The 23,143-nt window shown below is 35.8% G+C and overlaps 1 protein-coding gene across 1 annotated transcript in view; it reads left to right on the forward strand.

Moving 5' to 3' along the window:
• The window catches only part of LOC106154327 (reversion-inducing cysteine-rich protein with Kazal motifs), a 59,773-nt gene extending 38,647 nt beyond the window's left edge, over positions 1-21,126 (forward strand). The window contains exons 7-22 of the mRNA XM_013528645.2: positions 9,002-9,077; positions 9,492-9,686; positions 10,062-10,195; positions 11,645-11,797; positions 11,965-12,061; positions 12,445-12,627; positions 12,842-12,938; positions 13,363-13,496; positions 13,821-13,961; positions 14,233-14,427; positions 15,170-15,374; positions 15,758-15,909; positions 16,416-16,540; positions 16,882-17,116; positions 17,430-17,632; positions 17,926-21,126. Coding sequence (XP_013384099.2) covers positions 9,002-9,077; positions 9,492-9,686; positions 10,062-10,195; positions 11,645-11,797; positions 11,965-12,061; positions 12,445-12,627; positions 12,842-12,938; positions 13,363-13,496; positions 13,821-13,961; positions 14,233-14,427; positions 15,170-15,374; positions 15,758-15,909; positions 16,416-16,540; positions 16,882-17,116; positions 17,430-17,632; positions 17,926-18,150 — 2,550 coding nt within the window. The 3' untranslated portion in view covers positions 18,151-21,126. The remainder of the gene's footprint in view (positions 1-9,001; positions 9,078-9,491; positions 9,687-10,061; positions 10,196-11,644; positions 11,798-11,964; positions 12,062-12,444; positions 12,628-12,841; positions 12,939-13,362; positions 13,497-13,820; positions 13,962-14,232; positions 14,428-15,169; positions 15,375-15,757; positions 15,910-16,415; positions 16,541-16,881; positions 17,117-17,429; positions 17,633-17,925) is intronic.
• The last annotated feature ends 2,017 nt before the right edge of the window (positions 21,127-23,143 follow it).

Here is a 23,143-nt window from a genome sequence, read left to right on the forward strand (position 1 = left end):
TTGAACTTGTAAAATTATGTCCCTTTCCAATTCACAGGAATCGAAATACTGCTGAATATTTCTAGGAAAGAGGTCATGGTTTGAGCTACAATGGGTCCAGGTTTGATGCTCCTGTGAACAGATAAAGGACATGAAAAGAGAGATTAGCTGGCTGCGTAATTTCCACAAAATTTGCGTAATTCCTCATAAGATCCTCACACCCCCTAGAGGTTTGTTGGCAAAGCAGCAACCTATTCATAGTCCACTATGCCAAATGCTTCCAAATTTCATTACATGTCTAGCCTTTTATCTTGTATTATCTGATTAATGTTCTTTAGATTTTTACTCTTCTTCCATTATTTGATACTGAGAAAGTACTTTCTGTGGCCAAATTGCTATAAATTTGGTTATTTTTTGTAAGCTTTTATCTTTAATGAAGTGATCTATGTGTCTGAAATTTTTACAATTCCTTTGCTCTCTGTAGAAACTAATTTCAGTTGCCAAAGAGTTCTAAAACCTTGTTAGACCTAGTCGCTTTGCTCTGCTTTTATCCTTCTTAGGAACTACCTAATTTAATGTTCCTAGACTTGTATGGCTCTTTTTTCCATTATCTCCATAAAAGGGTTCCTTATATGATTAACCTGTGCTAAGTAAGGATATATTTAGGGCTTTTATTCTCACTTAACAAATGTATCCCTGCAGAGATTCTGGCTCTTTGTCCATTAATGAACAATATAACTACTTCTACCTGAGTGAAGTCAGACAATAATGTAAAATTGGCATATCTAGCTGTAACCTAAAGCAAAAAGTGCAGACCAGATAGATAATTTTGAGGAAGCACAATTTGTTCTTATTTTGATTCCTTTGCTTGGACAGAGATCTCGGTTAAATTGAATTTTATGTGCAAAATGCAGTAATTCTCTCAAATGAAAAAAAGACATTGCGGTTTCTTTACTTTCAATAAAACATTATTAGATTTCAGACAGCTTTATTTTCAGGACAAACCCCCCCCCCCCCCTTTTTTCTTCAGAACTGTTTCTTTCCATGTTACATAACTCAATGAGCACCATGCTTTTTTTTCTTCCCAAAACTTCCAACCAAGCAAACTCTTTGCATTTTTCACATGTGAACAAAATACAGGTCTCAGTCTTTCTTCCTGTATCTCATTACAACATTTTATTGTTTAGAATTGGTTTTAAATGCTTCCTTGCAGTAAGATGCTACATGGCCTAAAGCGGTTCAGTACAATGCGGCCCATGTGTTTTTGGCCCCTTGGCCGTGTGCTCTCTGTAGCGAGTCTTTGCTTCTTCACTGTCGATGTAATCGAATACTGTGCCGGTAATACCCTCACCTCTGTTCTCTCTTGTACACCTTTTTTGTGGGGTAATTTAATGCAGAGTTCCAGTTGGAGTGATTGGCAGGTGGGATTGAGCAAGTGCTCTTTTAGCCTACTTCAAGCCGAAGTCAAATTATCAGCGGAGCTTTTTGAGTGTGGTTTCAGCGCCTCTTGAGTTTTGGAGGACGGAAGTATTTGCTGGGAATAGATCACATTGTATTATTTGCTCATTTCCTCTGTTTGTTTTATGTTTTCTGTCCTTTCTGTCTTGCATATGTTATCAACTGTCACTCTTGATATTACCCTTTTTTGATGCTGCTGAATCCTTTAATTTTCTCTCTCTCTCTCTCTCATGGTTACTCACACACAAACACTTACAAGCATGCATGTGATTCACCCTCTGTACACATGTCACACACAATCACATAAACATGGGTAAAAGTTTTCAGGATTATGCCTGATTTCAAGATTTTCAGTCTTTATTGTGATCGTTTTCTTCCTATGGTCTCTGTGCTATGAACAGTTGCAAGCTAAGTTTTCTGGATTGTCAGTTTTAACAACTTTCTTCCATGCATGCATATTCACACTTAAACCATTTCCTTGTTAGTTGATTTCTCACAGTCCCTCCCCCCCCCCCCCCCACCCGCCCCCTCTACCACAACCACCACCACTGTAAATGCCAGTGACATATTACCAGGCCTCTGTATTCAAAGCCAAAGGATTCATAATCATTGGTGACAGCAAGGCAGGAAAGATTAAATCAGGAGTAAAATCCGTGGCCTGTGCGTTTTGACTTCTGGTTGGCTTTTTTTTTTCTCTTGGGAAGGCAGACCACAAAAATTGTTGTGAGATCATTCAAATGGCTGGCTGTCTTTCTCCATTTTAATTTCAAAAATGTTTTTAAAATGTTCATTTTTTAAAAATGAATGAATTTGAATATTCTGTTGTGGGGTTTTTCTCATGACTATTTGCACAGGCTAAGAATTTATCTAATTTGGCCTAAGAATAATGCAGAACCCACCTTATGCCATGCTAATTATCAGTTTATTCAGTTACTTCAGATGTATATGTTAAAACCAAAAAACAAACGCTTAGGCACGGTCAGCTCACGACTCCTATCTTCCAATTCAGTAACGGTTAACATAAACTGATCCTGGCATAACCGAGCTATTTCGAACAATAAATAATGTTATTTATGGTAATTATAATAATAATGAACATGTTCTGAACTGTCAGAGGAGCAAAGTGTGGGTTGCCAAGATGGCAGAACCAATCTTTCGCACCTTGAAGTTTGAAGGTATGGGGCAGACATGATGGGCGTGCTTTCTGACCTTTACTACAGTACAGCAAGGTTGAGTGGGTTTGGTGCAATGAAGAGATAAGACTAAGCAGGAGATATGTGAACCGAAAAGAAAAAAAAAGTAGGAAAAAAAGAAAAGCAAAAACTAGCAAAAGTGACTTATGGACTCTTTTTCACATCGAATGGTCCAGTTTTTGGTATAGCACCAGTTTAACTGGTGATTATGCTATGCTATGCTATTGGAGCGCTACTCCCCAATTTACCAATCAAACTCATTTTGGTAAACTGGCCTTACAGAGCGCGTGGGGGGGGGGTGGACTTTTGGTGACTTTTACGTAACAGTTGGGCTCTTTTGATAGCTTAGATGGGTTCCTTCCAACTGGAGAGATAAGGAAAACTGCACCATTGTATGTGGACACTTTGAAAAATAAGTTTTCTTAAGGTCAGTTTTTAGCCTTAACAAAATGAATGGTTATAAATATTCCATTTTATGTATGCACCTAATGTTAAAAAGCAATGTTTTAGCAGTGGGGGTAATTTCTTTACTTAAAAACATATATAAAGGCCATTTCAAAGGGAAATTGGAAGATTTGAGATGAAAATCCTCCATTAATGGTTCCTTTGAAGTTTGTAAAAACAAGTTCTTTTTTTAAGGACTGTCTCATACCACCAACTCAGTCTCTCTGAAACTTGATTTTTGTAAAGAAGTTTCTCATACTACTGACTCTAAACTAGAGGGAGAGACAAGAGTGCAAAAATAGAAAAGCAACGTCCAGACATTTTAAGCAATCAGCAGTAAGGAAAGTTTTTGAAGAAAATTGCGTGGAAAATTGGATCTGAAACTTAGGGGAAAATAGAGAGAGAACTACAATATTTAGTTACATCTGGCTAGAGATTAAGCTCATTTGGTTGAAGAAGGTGGAAGTGATATTTGGAGAAAATAGAAAAAAAAATCACAGAAATAGAAAAAACTGGAGAAAAAGCAGAAAATAGAAGCCAGTTCACTTGAGTTAAGCTCATTTGATTAAAGCACGAGTATATACCAAAGGAAGGAGAGTTGGAAAAATGTAGCAATACAAGAAGTGGTAAGAAATAAGAAATAAAAAACAGGTGCAAGTCTTAGTATTGGCAAGTTGGCAGACGACAGACAGCCAGACTAATGTCAAGATTCCCATCATTCCAAGCAGGTTATGGCGGATGGGAAAGTCCTGTTTAGGGGTTCACAGAATGTTAGCCAGAGACCAGTGTCTGGGTAACCTCAAGCAAAAATGCCGAAAAAATCTTTGCCAATTGCTTCTGATCTCGTAAAAGTTGAAGAGAGAGATTCATGAAATTGGATGTAAAAATGAAAAGTAACGAAGAATACAAGATGTGTCTCCATACCAGTTATAATTGATAACAAAATATAAATCACCCAAGTATAATTCATTAAATAATCCAGTGCATTAATAATGAATAGTTTCTGTAGGGGAAATTAAAGACATTAAGGACCAATCTTTTTTCTTTTCATTTTTTTTTTCTTCTATTGTTAAAATAGTACTCTTTCACATCTTTCTCCATTCTGTTGCAGCTTGGCTCGTTGTCTCTTAACAAGCTGTAATCTGTCAATCTTTTGACTGCAATTTCATTCCACCCATATTTTTTTACCTTAAAAAAAACTAGTACAGATTTATTAAGTTAAAGAACAAACACATGTTGCTTATTCAGATACAGAGCAAGCACATGCCTGTGAAGTCCTAAGTTATATTTTTTGCTGATACGTTTCTGTGAATTAACTCTGTGTTTGATGCCATTTGGAGATTTCATCAAAGATATAGGGTTTTAAAGAAGAAAAGTTATGTGGGTTCTATTCCTTCAAGTGGTTTAAAACTTCAGCTATCGAATAGAACTGGAGCTGAACGAATGCCTTAAACCACTTGTCCTTAAAACATGAAGGAAATGCAATTGTAAGATGTATAATTGACTGATTGCTATGAGCATACTTGGAATAAATGCTATTTACTCTCAGGACATTACAATGAAATTAGTTTATTAATCTCTGTGTGTCTGTGTGTGTGTGAAGTTTGGAGTTAGCTTCTGTTGCTAGCTTTCAGTTTAGATAATGAATTACAAAGAAGCTCCCTGTGAAGACAGTCTCTCTTTCTCTCTCTCTCTCTCTCTCTCTCTCTCTCTCTCTCTCTTTGTATACAGACTAACACAATTAACAGCAACCAAGTCACCCTTTTTCTTAAAAAAAAAACAAAAATGTAATCAAGGAACATGTTGCAAATGGCCATAACTGTTGACAGGACTTTTTTAAATCTTGTGTTGCATTGTCTTCATACCAAAAGAGGGGGACTTTATATCACGCCTCCCCCTCAAGCCAAACTAAAGACATTCTATATCTTGATTAACAGAGACTTGTGTTGGAAGTGGAGCATGTTGTAAAAGAACAAGGGAAAATAACCCTTGTATTGTACTTACAAAGGAAATGGCAAATACTGGCCTAGACAGTGTTTTAGGTCTAATTCAGAGCAGTTTTGACTTAAACATGTTTAAGTTACCTCTTTAGGAAATAGATACTGAGCTTCAACCTTGTTGCAGCAGTTAATCTAAACCCCATTCACACGAGACACTTTCAACAGGATATACCGTGACTCCCCTAGCGAGCACAGTTGCAATTACCAGATCTAGCAAGGTAAATCGCGATTTCGTTTTTACATGTGTGAACACAAAAAAGTGAATTTAGCTAAGCGCATTAGAATCGCGATTCCCTTAATCTCGATTAACCATGTACGTGTGAATGGGGCTCTAGTTCCCTACCACCAGTAATTTTGCAGATCTTATAACAGGGGATTGTGAAAAATTAACACCATTTAGACTTTCCATAGGCTAGCCTCCTGAAGTTTCACTCGATACGTTATAACCAAAACATTTCTGAGTGCGGCCTTGGAAAAAGCAAGGACTTTAAATGTTTTTGGCATTGCAGTCTCATGGGAAGTAACACATACCAACTCCTTCATGGCTCGTGTATCTTCCTGCCACCTTTCATTGCTTGTATGTCCATTGTTTTTGGCATTGCCACTTCAGTATAAAAAATTAAAAGGAAATAAGATACTGTGCCCATTGTGTTTTGGCATTACCACTTCAGCATAAAAAAAATTAAAGGAAATACATAGTAAGATACATCGAAATGATTTTTTATAATCCTAACATCAGCTTTGATTTATTGTGTAAGAGATAAAGGATAAAAGGAAAAAAATTTTAAGTATCAGATATTTATATTAACTCAATTTTTAATTTTATCCAAAGAAAAATACCTTGGATGCAGAATCCCCCCCCCCCCCCCCCCCCCCGACACACGTTCTGCCATGGTTTTAATTGGGTTCTGACCTTAAACTAGACTTCAGACTGTAACTGACAAATTTTAACTCTTGATTATCAAACTAAATTAAAACCACACTAAACGGGATCTAAACATTTATTATATTGGTCTTTTAAGTTTAGGTGATAGGTAAGGTTGCTCCACCCCTCCTTTAAGGTCGTTCCAAATAGTGATAAAACCACTAATAACCTTCTAAGGGCCCTTTCCCAATGAAACTACCATGCTATGTAGATGGTTCCATCTGCATGGGGACTCTTGCTGAATGCAATCAGATAAACAGAATCATATACCACCACGCCTCCTTGTTTATTCCAGTGTTCTTGTATAATCTCAAGCTGTTCTGTATTCTACCCAAGGCCAGGAAAGGAAAGTTGGTGATTTTTTTAAAACAAATTATTGAAAACAAAGAGGGGACATGTTTATTTGTTAATATGATTGCATTCTGCGAGAGTCCCCATGCATATGGATCCATCTACATTGAAGTCTGAACAAAAGTTTCATTGGGAAAGAGAATTTAAAAACTTCCATTCTTTGAGTCAAATTGGGGTCAGAAAAATAAAAGCATTAGGCTCTGCATGCTAGTGTAGCCTATCTGACTGAGACATCTTATTTTAGTGGGAGATTAGCAATGTGTGACAACTACCACCCATGCCTGCAGTGTCGGCCATAATTAATCACAAATTTCAAACAAGTTGGTTGTGCCCAATGTTTTTTCATTTGATGATTTATGATAAAATGCTTCCTTTTTTCTTCTGAAAATTTATGAAAATCACACCAATTGTTGGAACATTACTTTTTTTTTATAATAAATGTAATGTGATATTTTTTTCTTCTTTGCCAACATAAACAGGAAGATCAACTCAATGGTTATCAGATGGTGAAATTGTTATTTTTTATCACATTATAGTCTGAGAAAAAAAACAGAGAACCAAAGAAAAAGATCTTATATGCACTATTGTGTAGTGCCAATGCCCACTTGCAGAGCAACCTCGAGTTTCATTGATCACTCAAAACCATATTCTATAAGCAGCATGTCTTCGGTTAGTCTCTAGTAATCCCCAAAATTCAGGGTATCACAAAAAGCTCTTCAACTAAAACAAAACAGGTACAAAAAAATAGTAATAACAAAAAGGCAGACCTAATATTGTGTGCAGTTCGATACCAAAGACCTTTAAATCTTATTTTCTCTAAAGCTGCAATGAACCAGCGAGAAGCACTAGTCCAATCTGTAAGTAAGCCAGTGCAGCTAGCCTACAATTGGGTTTCCATACCTAGATTGATCCAGCAGGATCGATCCATTGCCAAGGGGTTTCTCGCTAAATTGCTTTCTGTTTAAGCAGCTTAGATGTCTAGCTGCCATGCCTACTGAAGCTGATAAACAATAATTAATTACCCCCTAGCAGCTTCAGAAGGCGTGACAGTTGATTACAATCTAGCAAGAATCCCCTTGGAGGTAGATCGATCCACAGTTAGTACAATAGGGTCTGGGAATGGTCCCTACCACTAGTCAGTGAAGCACTATCAGCATGACAGGGTATACTGTGTCAAGTGCTATAAGAGATAAAATAAATTTGTCAAAAATGAGAAGTTGTGTCAGTAGGAAGTTGTCTCCAGGTTACAGACAAGTGAGGAAGACAACACTTTTTTAGAGAGAGAGCATACTGTGATAACATGTGAGAGGAACTGTGACATGTGCTTGGTTTAGGGCTATATAGACTGGGTGTTACATGCTCACTCTGTTGTTGTTGTGTGCTGAACATGTGGGTTTCAGTTTGAAGTCCTGTTATAGCTTATTGTCAACATGTTTAGTAATAGTTGTATGAGATAGTTGATTTGAAACATTGATTTTAAATTTTTTTTTATGTATCAATGTTTTTGCAACCACTCCTGCTCTTAACTTGATCATCTTTAACTATCTTCATTACCCTCATAATTACTGTCTGCCTTTTTTACTTATTAAGTTGTTTTTAACAAACAGGCAAGAATAATTTCAAATTGAAATTTTCATCCCTCATAAATATTTTAAATGAAAAGGTTGTCCTTAGAACAGTCCAAGTATGCTGTTCTGTTCATGGGGCCTTTGAGTCAAATTTGGCAAGATCCAGAACATGAATGCAATCCCTCCTGAACCCCTGAGAAAATCTTGGGTCAAAAACTCAAAACCTTTGTTTTGTCTAAAAAGACTGAATTAATACTGCAATGTCTGACATGAAACTCAGTTTCAGAATGCCTCCATTCTTGTTCTGTTTGTGCAGTTTGTTCATTTTACTTTAGGGAAGTAGATCCAGGTGCTGATAGATTTAAGATGTAGGGCAAAAATCATTGTTAATGACCATTAGACATCTTATTACCATCACTGATTACACAACTAATGTATTCATTACAGGGTTTTGACTCTTGTGAATGCATGCTTGCCAGATTTTTTTAGCAGGAAGAGGACCAAAGGCTGATTGATGGAAAATTGCCACAGATCAAAGCAGGGTTCATTAATGATCTTTTTGCAGAGATGATCAAGTTGTAGAGAATTCAATTTGTGAAGATGGCAAATTTCTATCTTTGTTATTTCTTGATGAATAACCTCTTTGGTGGAGTCCATAGGTCCATGAGAGTGAAAATGAACTGAACTTGAATGTAAAAATTTATTGAAAGTGTATGATGTCATGGATCAGTTATGAAATGGCTGGCATTTTGTTGAGATCTATAGGGATTTTGTGGCATGATTTGGAAGCGAGTTTTATGTGTAGAATTTCAAGATATGACTCCATTGCTACGATTATTTTGAACAAAGAACACTGGCAAAGAATTCTACTTTAGTCATACTAGTAGTCAATAAAGGTAATTCAAATTTAAAGTAAAAAAGTCATTTCAAGTGCAAAAAAAATAATTTTTGCTATTAAGGAAAAATCTTCAGTATTTACTGTTCTTGCCTCAGTGCAACAGTGGTGGTAACAATTATGTTGGAGTATTACATATTTTTTAAAACTTAAAAAATATTTTTAAATATTTTTGTTTCTGTTTCTAGGCTGGCTCTATAGCTGACTTGATGTGCAGACAAAGTGATGAGTTGCTGTTTTACAGTTGTATAGAAAGACAGCAGAGTAAGTCATAAATCCATGATTCTGATTGGTTTATTATGTGCACAATTCTGATTGATTTATTATATGCACTATTGTGTTGAAAATTAAGTGTCACCAGTCGGGGTCCTCTTTATGAAATCATATAGTAATATTATAAGCAGCAGCTTTTAGCTTTTGAAAAGGAAGGCCAAATTTTGTTTAACTGTTTTGCCACTAGTGCTAGTGTCTATGAAAAGTGTCGGGTTTCAGGGGTTATTTAATATTGCTGTAAGTACTGGAAACCTTTGACTTGTAAAGACTTGTAGAGAATTATGGAATATAACCCATAAACAAATCAATCAAATAAGGATACATCTCAAAGAGAATCAGATATTGTCAGACTTTTGTATTGAATGGAAATAACTCACATCAATTCATTATTTTCATTTACTATAGAGGGAGACACCTGTTGTGCCTATGCCACAAGTTTGGACTGTAAGCTCACATGCCGTGCATTATTCGTTGGCGAGACCTCACCGTCCAGAGAACAAAAACAGTCTGTCAATGAGCATTGCAGCAACGACAATCCACGTGTCTTAGCATGCGTGACAAATTCAACGCAGCCTACGCAAGTTAATAGACCAGAAGAAAGTGAGTTTTTAGCCCCCTCCCCCCCCCCCCCCTTTACATACCAATGCATATTGTGTGTACATAAATGTACACATAAATTTTCAGTTAATGTATTAATTTAATATCACCAACTTCATTGTGGTGGAAGTTTATGAGATCAGTTTAACTAGATTTCTTCTCAGTGCAGTTTTGCAAATTGCAGGCATTGATTTTGCTAAAAGGTGCTTTGCCTTCCCAAGTCGGATAAATAATTCGTTTATTTTAATTCTGTGTGACATTTAGATAGATGCTAAATTATTTAGTAGATTTTAAATAGATGTTTAATTATTTAGTAGGTTTAAAAAGGTGAGAAAAGAAAAAACACTGTTAGCCATGATTGTATCATTTTTTTTCCAGGTTTACATTGCTGTGATAAAGCGCCAAGCCAAAGCTGCAAAGAAATTTGCAGACGTGTTCTTGTTTCCATGGAAACGGAGCAGGAAATTGTGGAAACACTGATTGACGAGTGCCAAAGTCCAGTGAACCCTATTGTGAGTGATCTTAAATGTTACTTTAGGCATGAAAATAGTAAGAATATGAAAATGAATAAAATCAATGATATTAATTGATACCATACCACTTTTAAAGTCTGAAAATTAGTTACAAGTTGTTTTCTATGTTAGCAGTAGAATGAGGGGGGAAAGGGGCATTTTTTTTACCCTATATTGTTGTTGCACTTCAGCACAGGGAAAGGATTAAGGTGGATTTTGAAGTTGTGAGCCTCAGTTATCAAACTTAGAGGGAGAGCGCTGTTCTGATCATTAAGTTGAAAAACAGGAATAATTAGCCAAAGTTGTAAGATTTAAGACGGAAAGAAGGTCTTCAGAGTTGAGATTTATTTGAAGTTTGAAATAAATGAGTACAAGTTGCTTTCATCTCCATCTAATTGTAGAGAAAGTTAAGATTCATAAATCATGACGGAGTTAGTAATTGCCAAGGCGTCTATTGTTCTAGAAGTGTTCCAAATGTCAAGTTTGATTTAACTTTGGAAGTTCAGGTGTGTCCCAACATTTATAAGGACCCTTAACGATCTCTGGAGCAGGGCAGGGTCAATTTTAATGCACCCCTCGTGCAATAAGCATTAAGGGGTCAAGGACTTCTTCAGATTTAAGTGCACCATTAAACCCAGCAGTTTAGCAAAAAAATATTTGCAGGAAATTAATTTCTTTTTGTGTTCCTGTAAAGGGATTGCCTTAGAATTTCTTGAATGCAGGTTTTGCTAAATAATTAAAGATTTGGCATAAAAATCTAATTTCTCCAGAAATTACTCTTGCTTGGTCTAGGATGTAATAAAAAAGGACTTTACTTCTGGAGCATTATTTTACTATTTAGCACTGTCATTAGTTTTTAGAGATATATATGTTAAATTAACGACTTAAACATTTTTCATGTCAGTCTGCAATGCCAAAGTCCCTATTAGAGTTCATATTCACCATTAGCTAATGTTTGGCATGTTATGATTAATGGAAGTTTCTGTTGATTTCTCTGGTACTGCTGTGTAATGCTTCAGGCATTTGCGTCAAATAACATGCAAGAAAAAATAATAACAGCTATTTTCTCAACTGGAGCATTCATCTGCATCCATGCAGTAAGGAAAACACATATTTGGATGGGGAATAATTTTATTTTTGGAAAACTGTTTATCTCTTCTACAACTGTGTTGCAGTGTACTAGGCAAACTTGTGATTTTTATCCTTTCCAAAAAATGAAAAATTGGAATTGATCTATTATTTGGTTAAGATTGCGCTTTTATTGTGATAGTTGAGAAAATTTTGTTACATGTAGCAGTACACAGTATTTCAAAATTTGTGAACTTATCAGACTAGATTTATGCTTCATACTATACTTAGTTTGTCATGATACAAACTACATTTGTCACCAAACAGGTTTCAAGGATTTCGAGAAATGTTATAAAATATTACATTTCTCTCTCCTCTTAGGATCCAATGTGGCAGTGTTTCCTGTCAAAATCGGTTGACAATGACGTTAAGCAGGTGAAAGAAAGCGTAATAGATGACACAGGCATCGACAGCGCCAAACTTCAGTGTTGTGCCAAGGCAACACTAAAATCATGTAGAGACCTATGCATCGAGGTGAGTTGTTATAAATTCTGGATTTATCTGGAAATTCAGATGTTTTGGTATTGTATTTATGGCCCATGGACTCCATAGATAAAGCTGTGCACCTTAAGTGCTTTATGGTTACATTTTTTCAAATTGGAGGTGTGAGAATTTGTATCACTTATCCCAATTTTTTTCAGTCGTATGGTAAAAGGTGGTCTGACACCTATAATAGTTTCTTCACCCAGTGTCTTAGACAACAAGTAGAACAGGAGATGATGATGTGTATAGCTGAGGGTAAGTACCAGGATGTGGGTCAGAATATTATGGGATGTATCTTTAATATAATAAGTCAACAATTTGAGTAATGTAAAATGCAATTACAAAGGCCTAACAAAAATGCATAAATTTCACATGAATGTAGGTCCTTGATGCATCAAGAGGTTAGAGGTGTTGTGATATTGATAATGTCTCATTAGTGTTGTAGAAAATTTATACAGAAATAGTACTGAGATGTAAGTTTTTGATAAAAGTTCTAGGATGATTTTGGATCAAAATGTTATGAAAGCTGAGGTGGCTATAGGAGTCAGATTTTTATCTCTTGTAAGTAATCAAAATGAGAAATATCGAAATAATTAAGTTTCGAATAAGATTGCATCCTAATTTTTTTGCCTCTGCAGTTGATGAACCTTGCACCCAGGGCTGTAGTGGGCTGGATTACTGCAGCAACTTCAACCACCGTCCCACGGAATTATTCCGCAGCTGCAACAGAAGGGCAGACCAAGTTGCACAGACCAATGTTGACTCATGGAAGACAGGACTGATAACTCTACCTCAAGCCCATCTTAGTATTCCTCTTAAAGGTATGGTATCGGTTCTACTTATGCCTACTATGAAGAAAGCGGGGTGATTTTAAAGGCTTTTAAATGTTGTTCAAGATTTTTAATTGTTACAGAATGTCTACGGAATACCATCATTGATCGTAGTAGGAATTTATCAGGTTTTACTATATTTGACGTCATATTGAAGATTGTTTTAATTATAAGAACACTCATAGCATTATTTTCTTTATCACAGATATAACGAGATGTAAGCCTGATATGTGGAAAGCCATCTCCTGTGCCCTGCAGATTAAACCTTGCAGAAGTGGGTCCCATGCCAGCACAGTGTGCAGGTGAGTGAGTCTCTCTCTCTCTCTCTCTCTCTCTCTCTCTCTCTCTCTCTCTCTCTCTCTCTCTCTCTCTCACACACACACACACACACACACACACACACACACACACATGCAGATTTAAGTATGAGATAATATACTGTCACCTGAGGGACATATGTCAAAATTCAGTGTCACCAAGGCATCCATGGCATATTTTGCAAGAGTGTGGCAGTGTATTATTTGAGATGCATGCTAAGAGAAAGTACTCATATTTAAAAAAAAAAAATGCCCCTAAAACCAAATAAATTGGATATCACCACTGTCACATAACATGTCTAGGTATGTAATTCTTAACTTTTAATGCCATTGTGACATCTCATATGTGAACCACATTTTTGGCCATTCATGTCCATTGTATTGATATGTCTCATTGTCGCCTTTCTAGGTCTGACTGTCTTGAAATGATACATACATGTGTGGACCAATCACGGTTGCGGGGACAGACACCAGAGGGCATCTGTAACATGATCTCGCCTGTCGATAACTCCAGTGAATGCATTTCTTTGGCAAAATATCTAGGTAATATTGAAGGGATTAAGATTTTATTATTGAGAAATGAATATCAGATTTCTTGATAGCTTAAATTTGTTTTTTTTCTGTTTCTGGATTTATAGATAAATAGTGACTATCTGAGTCTTATCATTCAGTCAGTCTCATGCATTAAATGTAATATTTTCAGAACTGTTAAGCAGCAAAACTAATGGGACAAATCAGAAGCATGCAAGTATTCCACAAAATGTGACATTGTTGATGCAGCTCTAACATTTTTTTAGCAGGATAACCCAGTATGAACATAGTTTCCACACATATATATTAAAAAAAACTATTGCTGTTCTCTTTCAGCTCCAAGCCCCCACATCCCTGTACACCAAGAAGTGACGAGCCTGTGTCATCCCAATCCCTGTAACAAGAGCCAGGTGTGCCAAGTGAACAGGCGCAAGTGTAAACATCCTGACAGGTGTAAACCTTACGTGTGTAAACCAGGTGAGCTTATATTTCACTTCTGTTAGTTTGTCAACTTAACAATCAAAATTAGAGTAAAATTATACTCATGGTGAGAGGCATGGGGATCCCTGACAGCCAACCTGCTGAGAGTGGATGGCAGCCAATGATGATGAATTTGTCAACTTGCTGGGTACAGGAAAATAATGATTTATAAGATGTTTCCATAATAGATTCCCCACTTTACAGTGTAAAATTCATGTTGTATAAATGTTGTATGTTAAATGCCGTACTTACTATTCTTCTTTTAAAGCATGCCCAATGGGTGAAGTGTCGACATTATATGTCCCTCGTAACATGTACGTGCATGTGCCAGACCCTAGCAGAAAGACGAACTGCTTCAAAGTCTGTAAATGTGGTCATCGAGGCCTTCTGGACCAGTGTCAGTCATTGCCCTGCACCAAGACTATGATCTGTTTAATGGGAGAACAGAAAAAAGAGATAAAAGGTACATGAACAAGAAGCTGTTTGACTGAGGTCTTAGACTCCGTTCACTACCAAGCTGATCCGTGGACTAACTGGTCTGCAGATCAAATATTGCCGACCCACTCAAAGGCTTCTTGCATAATCTCCTAATAGATTCTACGCTGGGATTATATGGCTACCTTTAAAGTGGCTAAGCCATATTTGATCCCGGGATCAGTTAGTGTGCAGATCAACTTGATTGTGAACAAAGCTGTGAGTACCCAACTGAGGAGATATTGGTTTAAGCACATGATTTGGTGAAAATTTCGTATTGTTGATTATGCACCAAATATACAACAGCTTTGTTTCTTGGAAATCATGGTCATTTACATTGAACAAGCATCTTGATAGGAGAAATTGGTTGTATTGTTGAAAAGTTTAAATGTTTGAGCATTAGCACTGAAGTTGCTTAGAACTCAATTGAAAATTGCAGGACAGAGGTTGCATTTTAGATTAAAATGGCATCTAGTATAGCAAGTAAACAAATTTTTGCTGATGTCATGTCCGTAGCTTGATCGAGAAAGGCACTGTACTTTAGCATCCCAAAATACCCCCTCCCCCTTTTATTATATTTTATAACAATCTGTTACAAAAAGTAAGAATTATGTTTTTAAATGAATATCACATCCTTATAGTTAAATTGATTATTCTATGTAATTAATACAATTTTTTGTCAGTTATTTGAAATCTTACTTATGTTGATTTATACAATTTTATTTTTTCAGAACATGGTAGCATATTTACCTCCGAGTGCAATAAGTGTGCATGTGTGTCTGGTGAAATGGTCTGCACACAAAAACACTGTCTAAGCCCCTGGGCATCCTTGGCCACCAAGCAGAACTACACCGGTTTGCCTTGTAACTGTGACATACAGTATGTCCCTGTGTGTGGTGCAAATGGGAAAACGTATCCAAGTTCTTGTGTGGCAAAGTAAGATTTTGGTTTATTTTTTGTGTGGTGTATAATATTGAAATGTTCAAACTTTGAATTTATATTCTTGTTTTCATGTTGTTATATATTTTAAAGAAATCATTTCAAAGGAAAAAGTACATTAATAATGTTAAACAACTCAAAATAAATGATTAGCATTGTTTGTAAGAAAAGTTAGGCTATGTAAATTAAACAAAACCCATGAAGGAAAGTTCAAATTTGTTAAGTTCAATAGCTTGTGATATTATCAACATAAATGGGGGGAGAAACTTACAATACTTATATCCATACATATTGTCATTTGTTACTTCAGATCGTAAATAATATTTACATTCTTTATATCTTTATGTACAAAACTCATCCATACTGTGCTACATTTTCAGATGTCTAGGCCTCAGGGACAGCCAGATCCAACCAGGGGCATGTAGCAAACAGAATCCGTGTGAAAATAATCCTTGTGCCGAGGAGGAGGTGTGTGTGCCGAGAAAAAAAGAAAGCATGAGCTCCCATCAGGCTGTGGTACAGTATGATTGTGGTAAGTAGTGGAAGTCGCAGCCCGAACAATGGGATTGGCGCACCTAACACAATAAAGATGTCACAACCAGGGCAATTGCAATGTCTCACCTAACACAATGGCACTGTGAGAATGTCACTTCTTGTACAATGATGGTGTTGGTATATCTAAAACTTTGTGGAGCCGACTGGCTATCTTCAAGGAGGTGCAATACAAAGGGAATGAAATATGTATAATTAGTGCACAGGAAACTTGAATAAAAAAAGTAAAAACCTTTACTTATATATATTAAATATTCCCAGATTTTGTTATTAAATGCAGTATAAATGTACATATACACAAATGGAAGTTCATTCAATTGAAAATACATGAAACAGCTTGGTTTTAGCAGACAGATGCAGCTGCAAAAGCCCATCACAGTTTTATAGCACTAAGAACTGCATCCATGTACAGAGAGAGAGAGAGAGAAGCCTTATGTACACAGAGAGATAGAAAAGCAAGTATTGCGATATTCTTCTATGTTTCAGTGTCCACCACAGTCTGTAGTCACCACAAGCATGATCCAGTGTGCGACACAGAAGGCAGAGAACATACAAATCTGTGTCTATTGTTACAACAGGGGAAGAAACTGGCTTACTGGGGTCACTGTACTGTGAGTAGACAACTTGACTGCTTATGATCATAAGTTCAACCTTCTCACTTTCTACATGAAATTGAAGCTCTACCTCACAAAGATTTTGTTCGGTCAGTGACCTTCCTTAGTGTTTGTTATTATGAGATTGAGCACTATTTACCAATGTGTCATTTAATTGTTCTGTCCCATATGTGTGAGGTTTGGAAAGAGATTTTTCACTTTTGTTTCTATCATCGTTGGTTGGTAAACTTCTTTTGGTTTTTGGATTGGCTAATTGACAAGCAGAATTCTTTTTGTTTATTGTTTCCATCAATTATTCATTCTTAAATCAAAATTTAAAAAATGGATCCACTTTCCAGAATTCTTGTGTTGTGCATGGAGAAGTCTGTGGCAGTAATGGGGAGACATATATCCATGAATGTGCCGCTTGGGGAGAAAGGGTCACCGTTGACTATCCAGGACCTTGTATCACAACTGGACACCTAACCACTGAGGCAATGACCTCTGGCCCCTCTTGTGACCTTGTGACTTGCCCTGTGCTGCCCCCTAGGTGTGTGGGGGTGACACCACCAGGAGGGTGTTGTCCACAGTGTGGTAAGTGTTTATCTATTTATTTATAATTTTTGTCAACATCTAAATACTTGCCTTTACATAAAACTGCATCTTCATCAAGAGTTAGTTACATATATATATTTGATTTTTTATTTCCATCTAAGTTTTTTCCTTATGCCAACCATAAGTATATGATGATAACAGGAAAATCCCTCTTTAGACACTTCCCAATCTTCTGTTGGCAGTGATCTCTCATTTCTTATACTGTCTTTCAGTGTAACAAAGATTAGATATGTACTGGATGGTATTGTGTCAAGCATCTGCCAGTCTATAACTGTCCTGTTTTCTGTTCCAGCAAGCGAAATCCGAGTTCTCTACAGCACTGCCATGGTGGACAGGTCAGCTGACCACATTGAGCCAATCACAGTGCAGACAGTCACAGAGCACCTGCGACAACATGTGACCATCCTGGAGTGCGATGTCTTTGGTTACCTCAGCATAGAGGGAGATCTGGTGATTCTTATAAAAGCAATTACAAAGTCCCCTACACCTCTACAGGTTAGTGCAAGATATTAGCAGCAATCTTTATATGAAGACTTGTTTGTTGAAGATAACTTTATAAATTAAATTATTATGTTTGAAAGACTATTCTGTATAATAAAAAAACTGACGAACAGTATGAGAATTGATGAAAGCTGTCAAAACATGAATTGATATTGACACATTTATTGAAATCCTTTTACATTTACAAACACAAATGGGTTTTATTGAATAGATTCAGTGATGTCATCAAAATATAAATTATTCTAAACGTAAACTGTCATTTAAAAATCAACATCTGGATTTTTCAGGTCCAGGCATGCAACACAGAGGCAGAAAAAATAGCATCCCTCATCCAACTTAAAAGTCCCTGCATTATGTCTGACCTAGTTCTTTCACCTCTCATCACAGCAGACATACGGAGTGCTCAAATACAGAACTTGAACAGTGCAGCCAATCAAATCCCTTCATTGCATTTACTGCTGCTTACCTCACTGGTGGTGGCTCTGGTATCCAGGGCAACAGACTGTAGCTAGGAATGCTGGGAAATATATGAATCTCAGGTGGATGTAAGCAGTATATGATTTCTCTTAAAAATAAATGGGCTTTTGAGAAGATGACACTTTGAAAAGTGAATAAGATGAAGAAATTATTGCACCAGCTGCTTTCTCTACTTTATAGTCAGGGTAATCCAAGCCCTATGCATTCCAAAGACTGAAAAAGTGTCATACACATCTTGATAGGTCATCCTCGAAAAACATGGCACTACCATGAATTTTCTTCCATCTTTTGAAAAAGCGTGGGCGTTATAGATGAGAATTTCCTGTTCAAAGACGGAAAACTAATTTTTATGTTCACACAATTCTGAAAAGGGACAGAGGTTCTTTGGATGGATGGAGTTTGTGATGTGATACCTCAATCAAGTGCCTTTACTGATCATTCTCCAGAATGTTCATACTATGCATGTTAATTGGAAATGATTCCAAACTGGACAAGACTGTGCACAGTGCCACTTTTTATCTGTTTATATATTTATTTATTTTATCAATATTATTATCATCTTTATTATTATTATTTACAATTTAGTGCAGTTGTGGAAAGTTTCACGAAGTGTCTAAAGCGAAAATTTCACCCTAATGAGATATATATATATATGAGAAGAACTGTATTGTCACAGAAGCATTGGAAAACGGGAAGAGGATTTCTTCTGTGAATATGATATGCAAGCTGTAAAGAGGTGTATGTCTGCACCGGCTTTCATATCAAGAAAATAAGAAGATAGATGGTTTTGTATGCATAAACTACTTATTCTTCAGTGAGGCAGCAATGAAGTAAAATGAAATTGCAAGTGGAGGGAACACTTGCATCCAGTATCTGATAATCAAAATATCGAGAGGATGAACGTGAGTCAAGATGTTAACTGGTGGATGCTGTTCAAATGAGAAATGTTATTATATAAATCAATCTGTTCAGGAAATGCATTTGGGTAATGTTATTGTTAGGGCTGTCTTGAAATAAGAACCCTTGTAACGTCTGCTGCTGTTATTTGAAAAGATTGATAACGTAGATGCAAACTGACTTTTGGCATTTTTGTAAGCAGTGGCTTTTTTAAGGCATTTAAAGTAGAATCTTGTGTTACAAAGCTTTAAATTAGAACAGTTTTCTCATTAGGTAATACATATGTACATATATGCATTTGATAATCATTTTGTACATAAAAGTCGGTTATATGAAATACAGAGATGACACAAAAGATCTGAAATTAAATAGAGAAAAGAATAATATAAGATGCATCACTTCATTCATGATATAACATATTGTGATTAATATTGTATACATGTTGCATTTTATGATAACTTTTCAGCCAATTATCTCATTCATATTTGTACAGGGAGGCTTTAGTGTTTTAGATGCCATTTTTTATCACCTGTTATATGCACAAATTGTATTATTTTACATAGAGCTGTGAGGACCATGTAGAAGTTTGTAGAAATATTGAGTGGCCTTATTTTCCTGAATGTGGACGAGGAGATTTGTTGTTTATCTTTTAAAAATAGGTATTCAAGAAATGGAAATATTTATTTATTAATTACAACAAACATCTAGAGTTGAGTGCCATCTTTGATCCAAGTGAATTAAAATATTATAATTATCATTGTTATTAACTTTTGGAAACCATGGTTTTAGGGGTCACCTAAAAAAAGCATTGGTTCAGTGAAAATGACACTGATTTTAAATGCAGAATAGAAAACTTATGATTCATCCTTTGATTTTTCTTCTGCAAAACCTAGTTCTACTCTTTTTCTGGTTACATATTTGAAATGATGATTAATTCAAAGGTGGAGATTCTTCAAAATGTGGGTGGTATATTTTTAATTATTTACTTGTATGTATATCTACATTGCATATCAGGTAGAGCTTTTGATATTTGTTGCCAATAGAACAATCATTGTTTATTAGTTTGTAAACCATTTAAAATTACAATGTTTTTGCACAAAGTTCCGTGTAAGTATATATAATGGATTTAGTTTTCAACTGCTTAGGTTTTTAAACTTATACATAAGATGACTGATAAGTATTTGCATATCAGAATCTATTTATTCATAGCTACCCAATATTTTGTTTTTAACATTCAGGATTTGTATAATACAAGAAGGGTAAACAATTTTTATGATCAAACAAATAGAACAAATATTTATGTATTCCTTTCCCGAAAGTGGCAAGGATAGTCACCAAAGGACCTTTTTTTAATTGGCTGAAAGCTTCACAGACCCGCACTGTATATAATTACTGCACGTCATTGGTCACTGTATATAGAAAAGCAGAAAATCAAAACTAGTTTCTCATGTTGTTTAGATGTTTATTACACTGTTTTCTTACTGCACTATTTAATTGAGCTCAATATTGAGGACAATCACAACGAATCATTATGCAAATTGATAAATCACGTGTCAGTCATGTGATATTGGAAAATTGTTCAACTGCCCAGCTAAACCAAAGATCAAGATGATGAATTTGCTTGACAATCAAATGTTTGTTAGTATCGTGTTAGTGTACAAAGTGATATAAAGAATTATAGAGAGTTCATAAGATGAGTTTGCAATCAGTTGTATATACAGTACTATTAAAGTAGATCTAGTCATTTATGTGTCTTTCTGTACTTGGATAATGGAAGTATATTTTCTGTTAAGGATGTTTCCTTTCATATAATAAGCTACAGTTAACCAGTAAGTAATATTATTCGATATTTTTGTCTGGAATTAGTTTTACATTCAGCCTTCTAATAATGTTCACTTGATTGAATAGTGAAATATTATTTATTATTTTGCTACATTATGCTCCAATCAACTACATTGTATTGTAAAACAGACTAATGTCAGTAAGCAATACTACCATTATTTTATACAAAAAGTTCCTCTCTTTTCTGTAACGCCACCTTCGTATGATCTGTGTATATAATCTTGTAAATGCTGGAAACCCAAAGAAACCAAAATAAAGGAATTTAATAAGGACTGTTGTTTCCAGTTATGTGTCTTACACCCAAACCCAATATAGAGTTGCATTTCACATGCTAAGGTATCAAAACATAACAATTGAATGAATTCGAAGTTGTATTCAACATATATTGTGACTGTCAAATTTGTAAATTCTTGCGGCATGAATGGAATAATAGTGGCTTTCAGCGGTCGCTGTTGGAAATAACCATACAAATTATCAAATGCAAGAAAGGATGCCTGCCAAAAGTGAACATGTATGACGTACATGTTTTGGCAACCTTTTTGAACACTTTGATGGAGCCGCATCTATTCATGGCAAGTTTGTCTAAAAACGACAAAAATTTTTCTATAGAGCATACTATTTTCTGTTGAAGTACTTATTATGTAACGTTACTGACATGCGAAAAGAGCTTTATATATGGAAGACGAGACATATCCGGACAAAAAAATTCAAACCCCTACTAGGGCTGTATTCCCAGAGCTTTTAGATCGATCTATCCCCGCGGGGAGTCTCACTAGATTACTGTCAGATAATTCGGCTTAAATGTCCGTCCCGCCTACTACAAGCTGTAAGGGGGCAATTAACTTTTGTGTCCGCTCGGCTGACAGCTATTTAGCGTGAACCCCCAGGTAGTTGGGTCGATCTAAAGTAGATCGATCTAATCTCTGGAAATGGGGTCCTAGACACCTAACTGTAAGCTTGAGCAGATTTGTCCTTTTTTAATGCCTATATTTAACATGAATCAGCAGGTAAATATTACCCCAACATTTAAGAATGATTCCCAGAAATTAATTGGAGAAAAAAATCAATGGCAATTTGGTTCTTGTAAGTTACAGCGAATGATATGACAATGAGTGTATTTTCACTGACCTGAAAAACGTCTGAAAGGTGTTGCATTTGACTTTGAACAATGAATAATACATAGTTTGTTTTAGGGAAGCGCGTATTGTACCACGTGTGAAAAGAGGTTGGTATATATGATGGGAGATATTTCAATTAGAACATACAAAAACCTAGACACCGCAAGCTTGGGCAAGCTTCAGTCGATCAGTAGTAAAATTTGCTGGTTCTTTTTTCAATGCCTGCATTTACCATTGATCGGTAGGTTTATGTCACCTCAACATTAAGTACAGAAAAAATCAATGACATTTTGGTTCCTGTATATTAGAGTGAATTGTAAAACGACGAGTTTATTTTTACTGAAATGAAAAACGTTGGAAATGCAGTATGACCATTGAATAACACAAAGGTTTTATGTAACCAGCCTTTAACCGTCTTTAACTGCTGATTTTAAAATAAAAATATTCAAAGACAACTTGCTTTTTTATCATAAGCTGTTATGATATTATGATGTAATGTTGTTGACCATCCAATAATTTTTAGAAGAGTTGTGTATTCTTACTACTCTTTTATCGTAGTATGGCTTACCTAAAAAATAACTAATTTCTCTATAAATAAAGAATGTGTTTTCCCTGCAAATATCCATTAGTTGTTGCCGGACATTGTATCTTTTTTCATTTAACGCTCTTCAGGAAAGCCATATTAAGGGTATACAATATTGATAAATATTGTTTAAAGAGAGGCGAATCTGAAACAGGGCCTGTAGACAATTTTTTTTTTTTGAAAATTCCTCTGTTACAAGAAGTCAGCCTTTGTGGCTTCTGGTAAACCTCAAGCTGTAAGACTATAATTTTCATGTAGATAAAAAACAAGACAGTAAACCACAACAATTCCTAATTTTGTTATTCATCCCAAGAGAAGTGTAAAAAGACTTACAGTACTCTTTCCAGAGGTCATTTGGATGATGGCATCTTTTATTTTTCAAAATTTTCCGATGGTCTCAAAGCAGAAACAGAAATAGACAGAGTTGTATCTCAGGAGCGGATTGAGGCCGTCTTCTGGGTTTTCTGGAAGACGCTCAGATTTTCAAGTTTACATTGACAAGTATCTGATTTTTTCTGTTGGAAGACGGTCAAAAATGAAGGATGGATCATCAAAGATAATTTGGAAGACTGTCAGAAAATATCTCTG

The sequence above is a fragment of the Lingula anatina genome, chromosome 5 (assembly GCF_051362555.1).
Source record: "Lingula anatina isolate TDL-2025a chromosome 5, LinAna3.0, whole genome shotgun sequence".
In the NCBI taxonomy this organism is placed as follows: Eukaryota; Metazoa; Brachiopoda; class Lingulata; order Lingulida; family Lingulidae; genus Lingula; species Lingula anatina.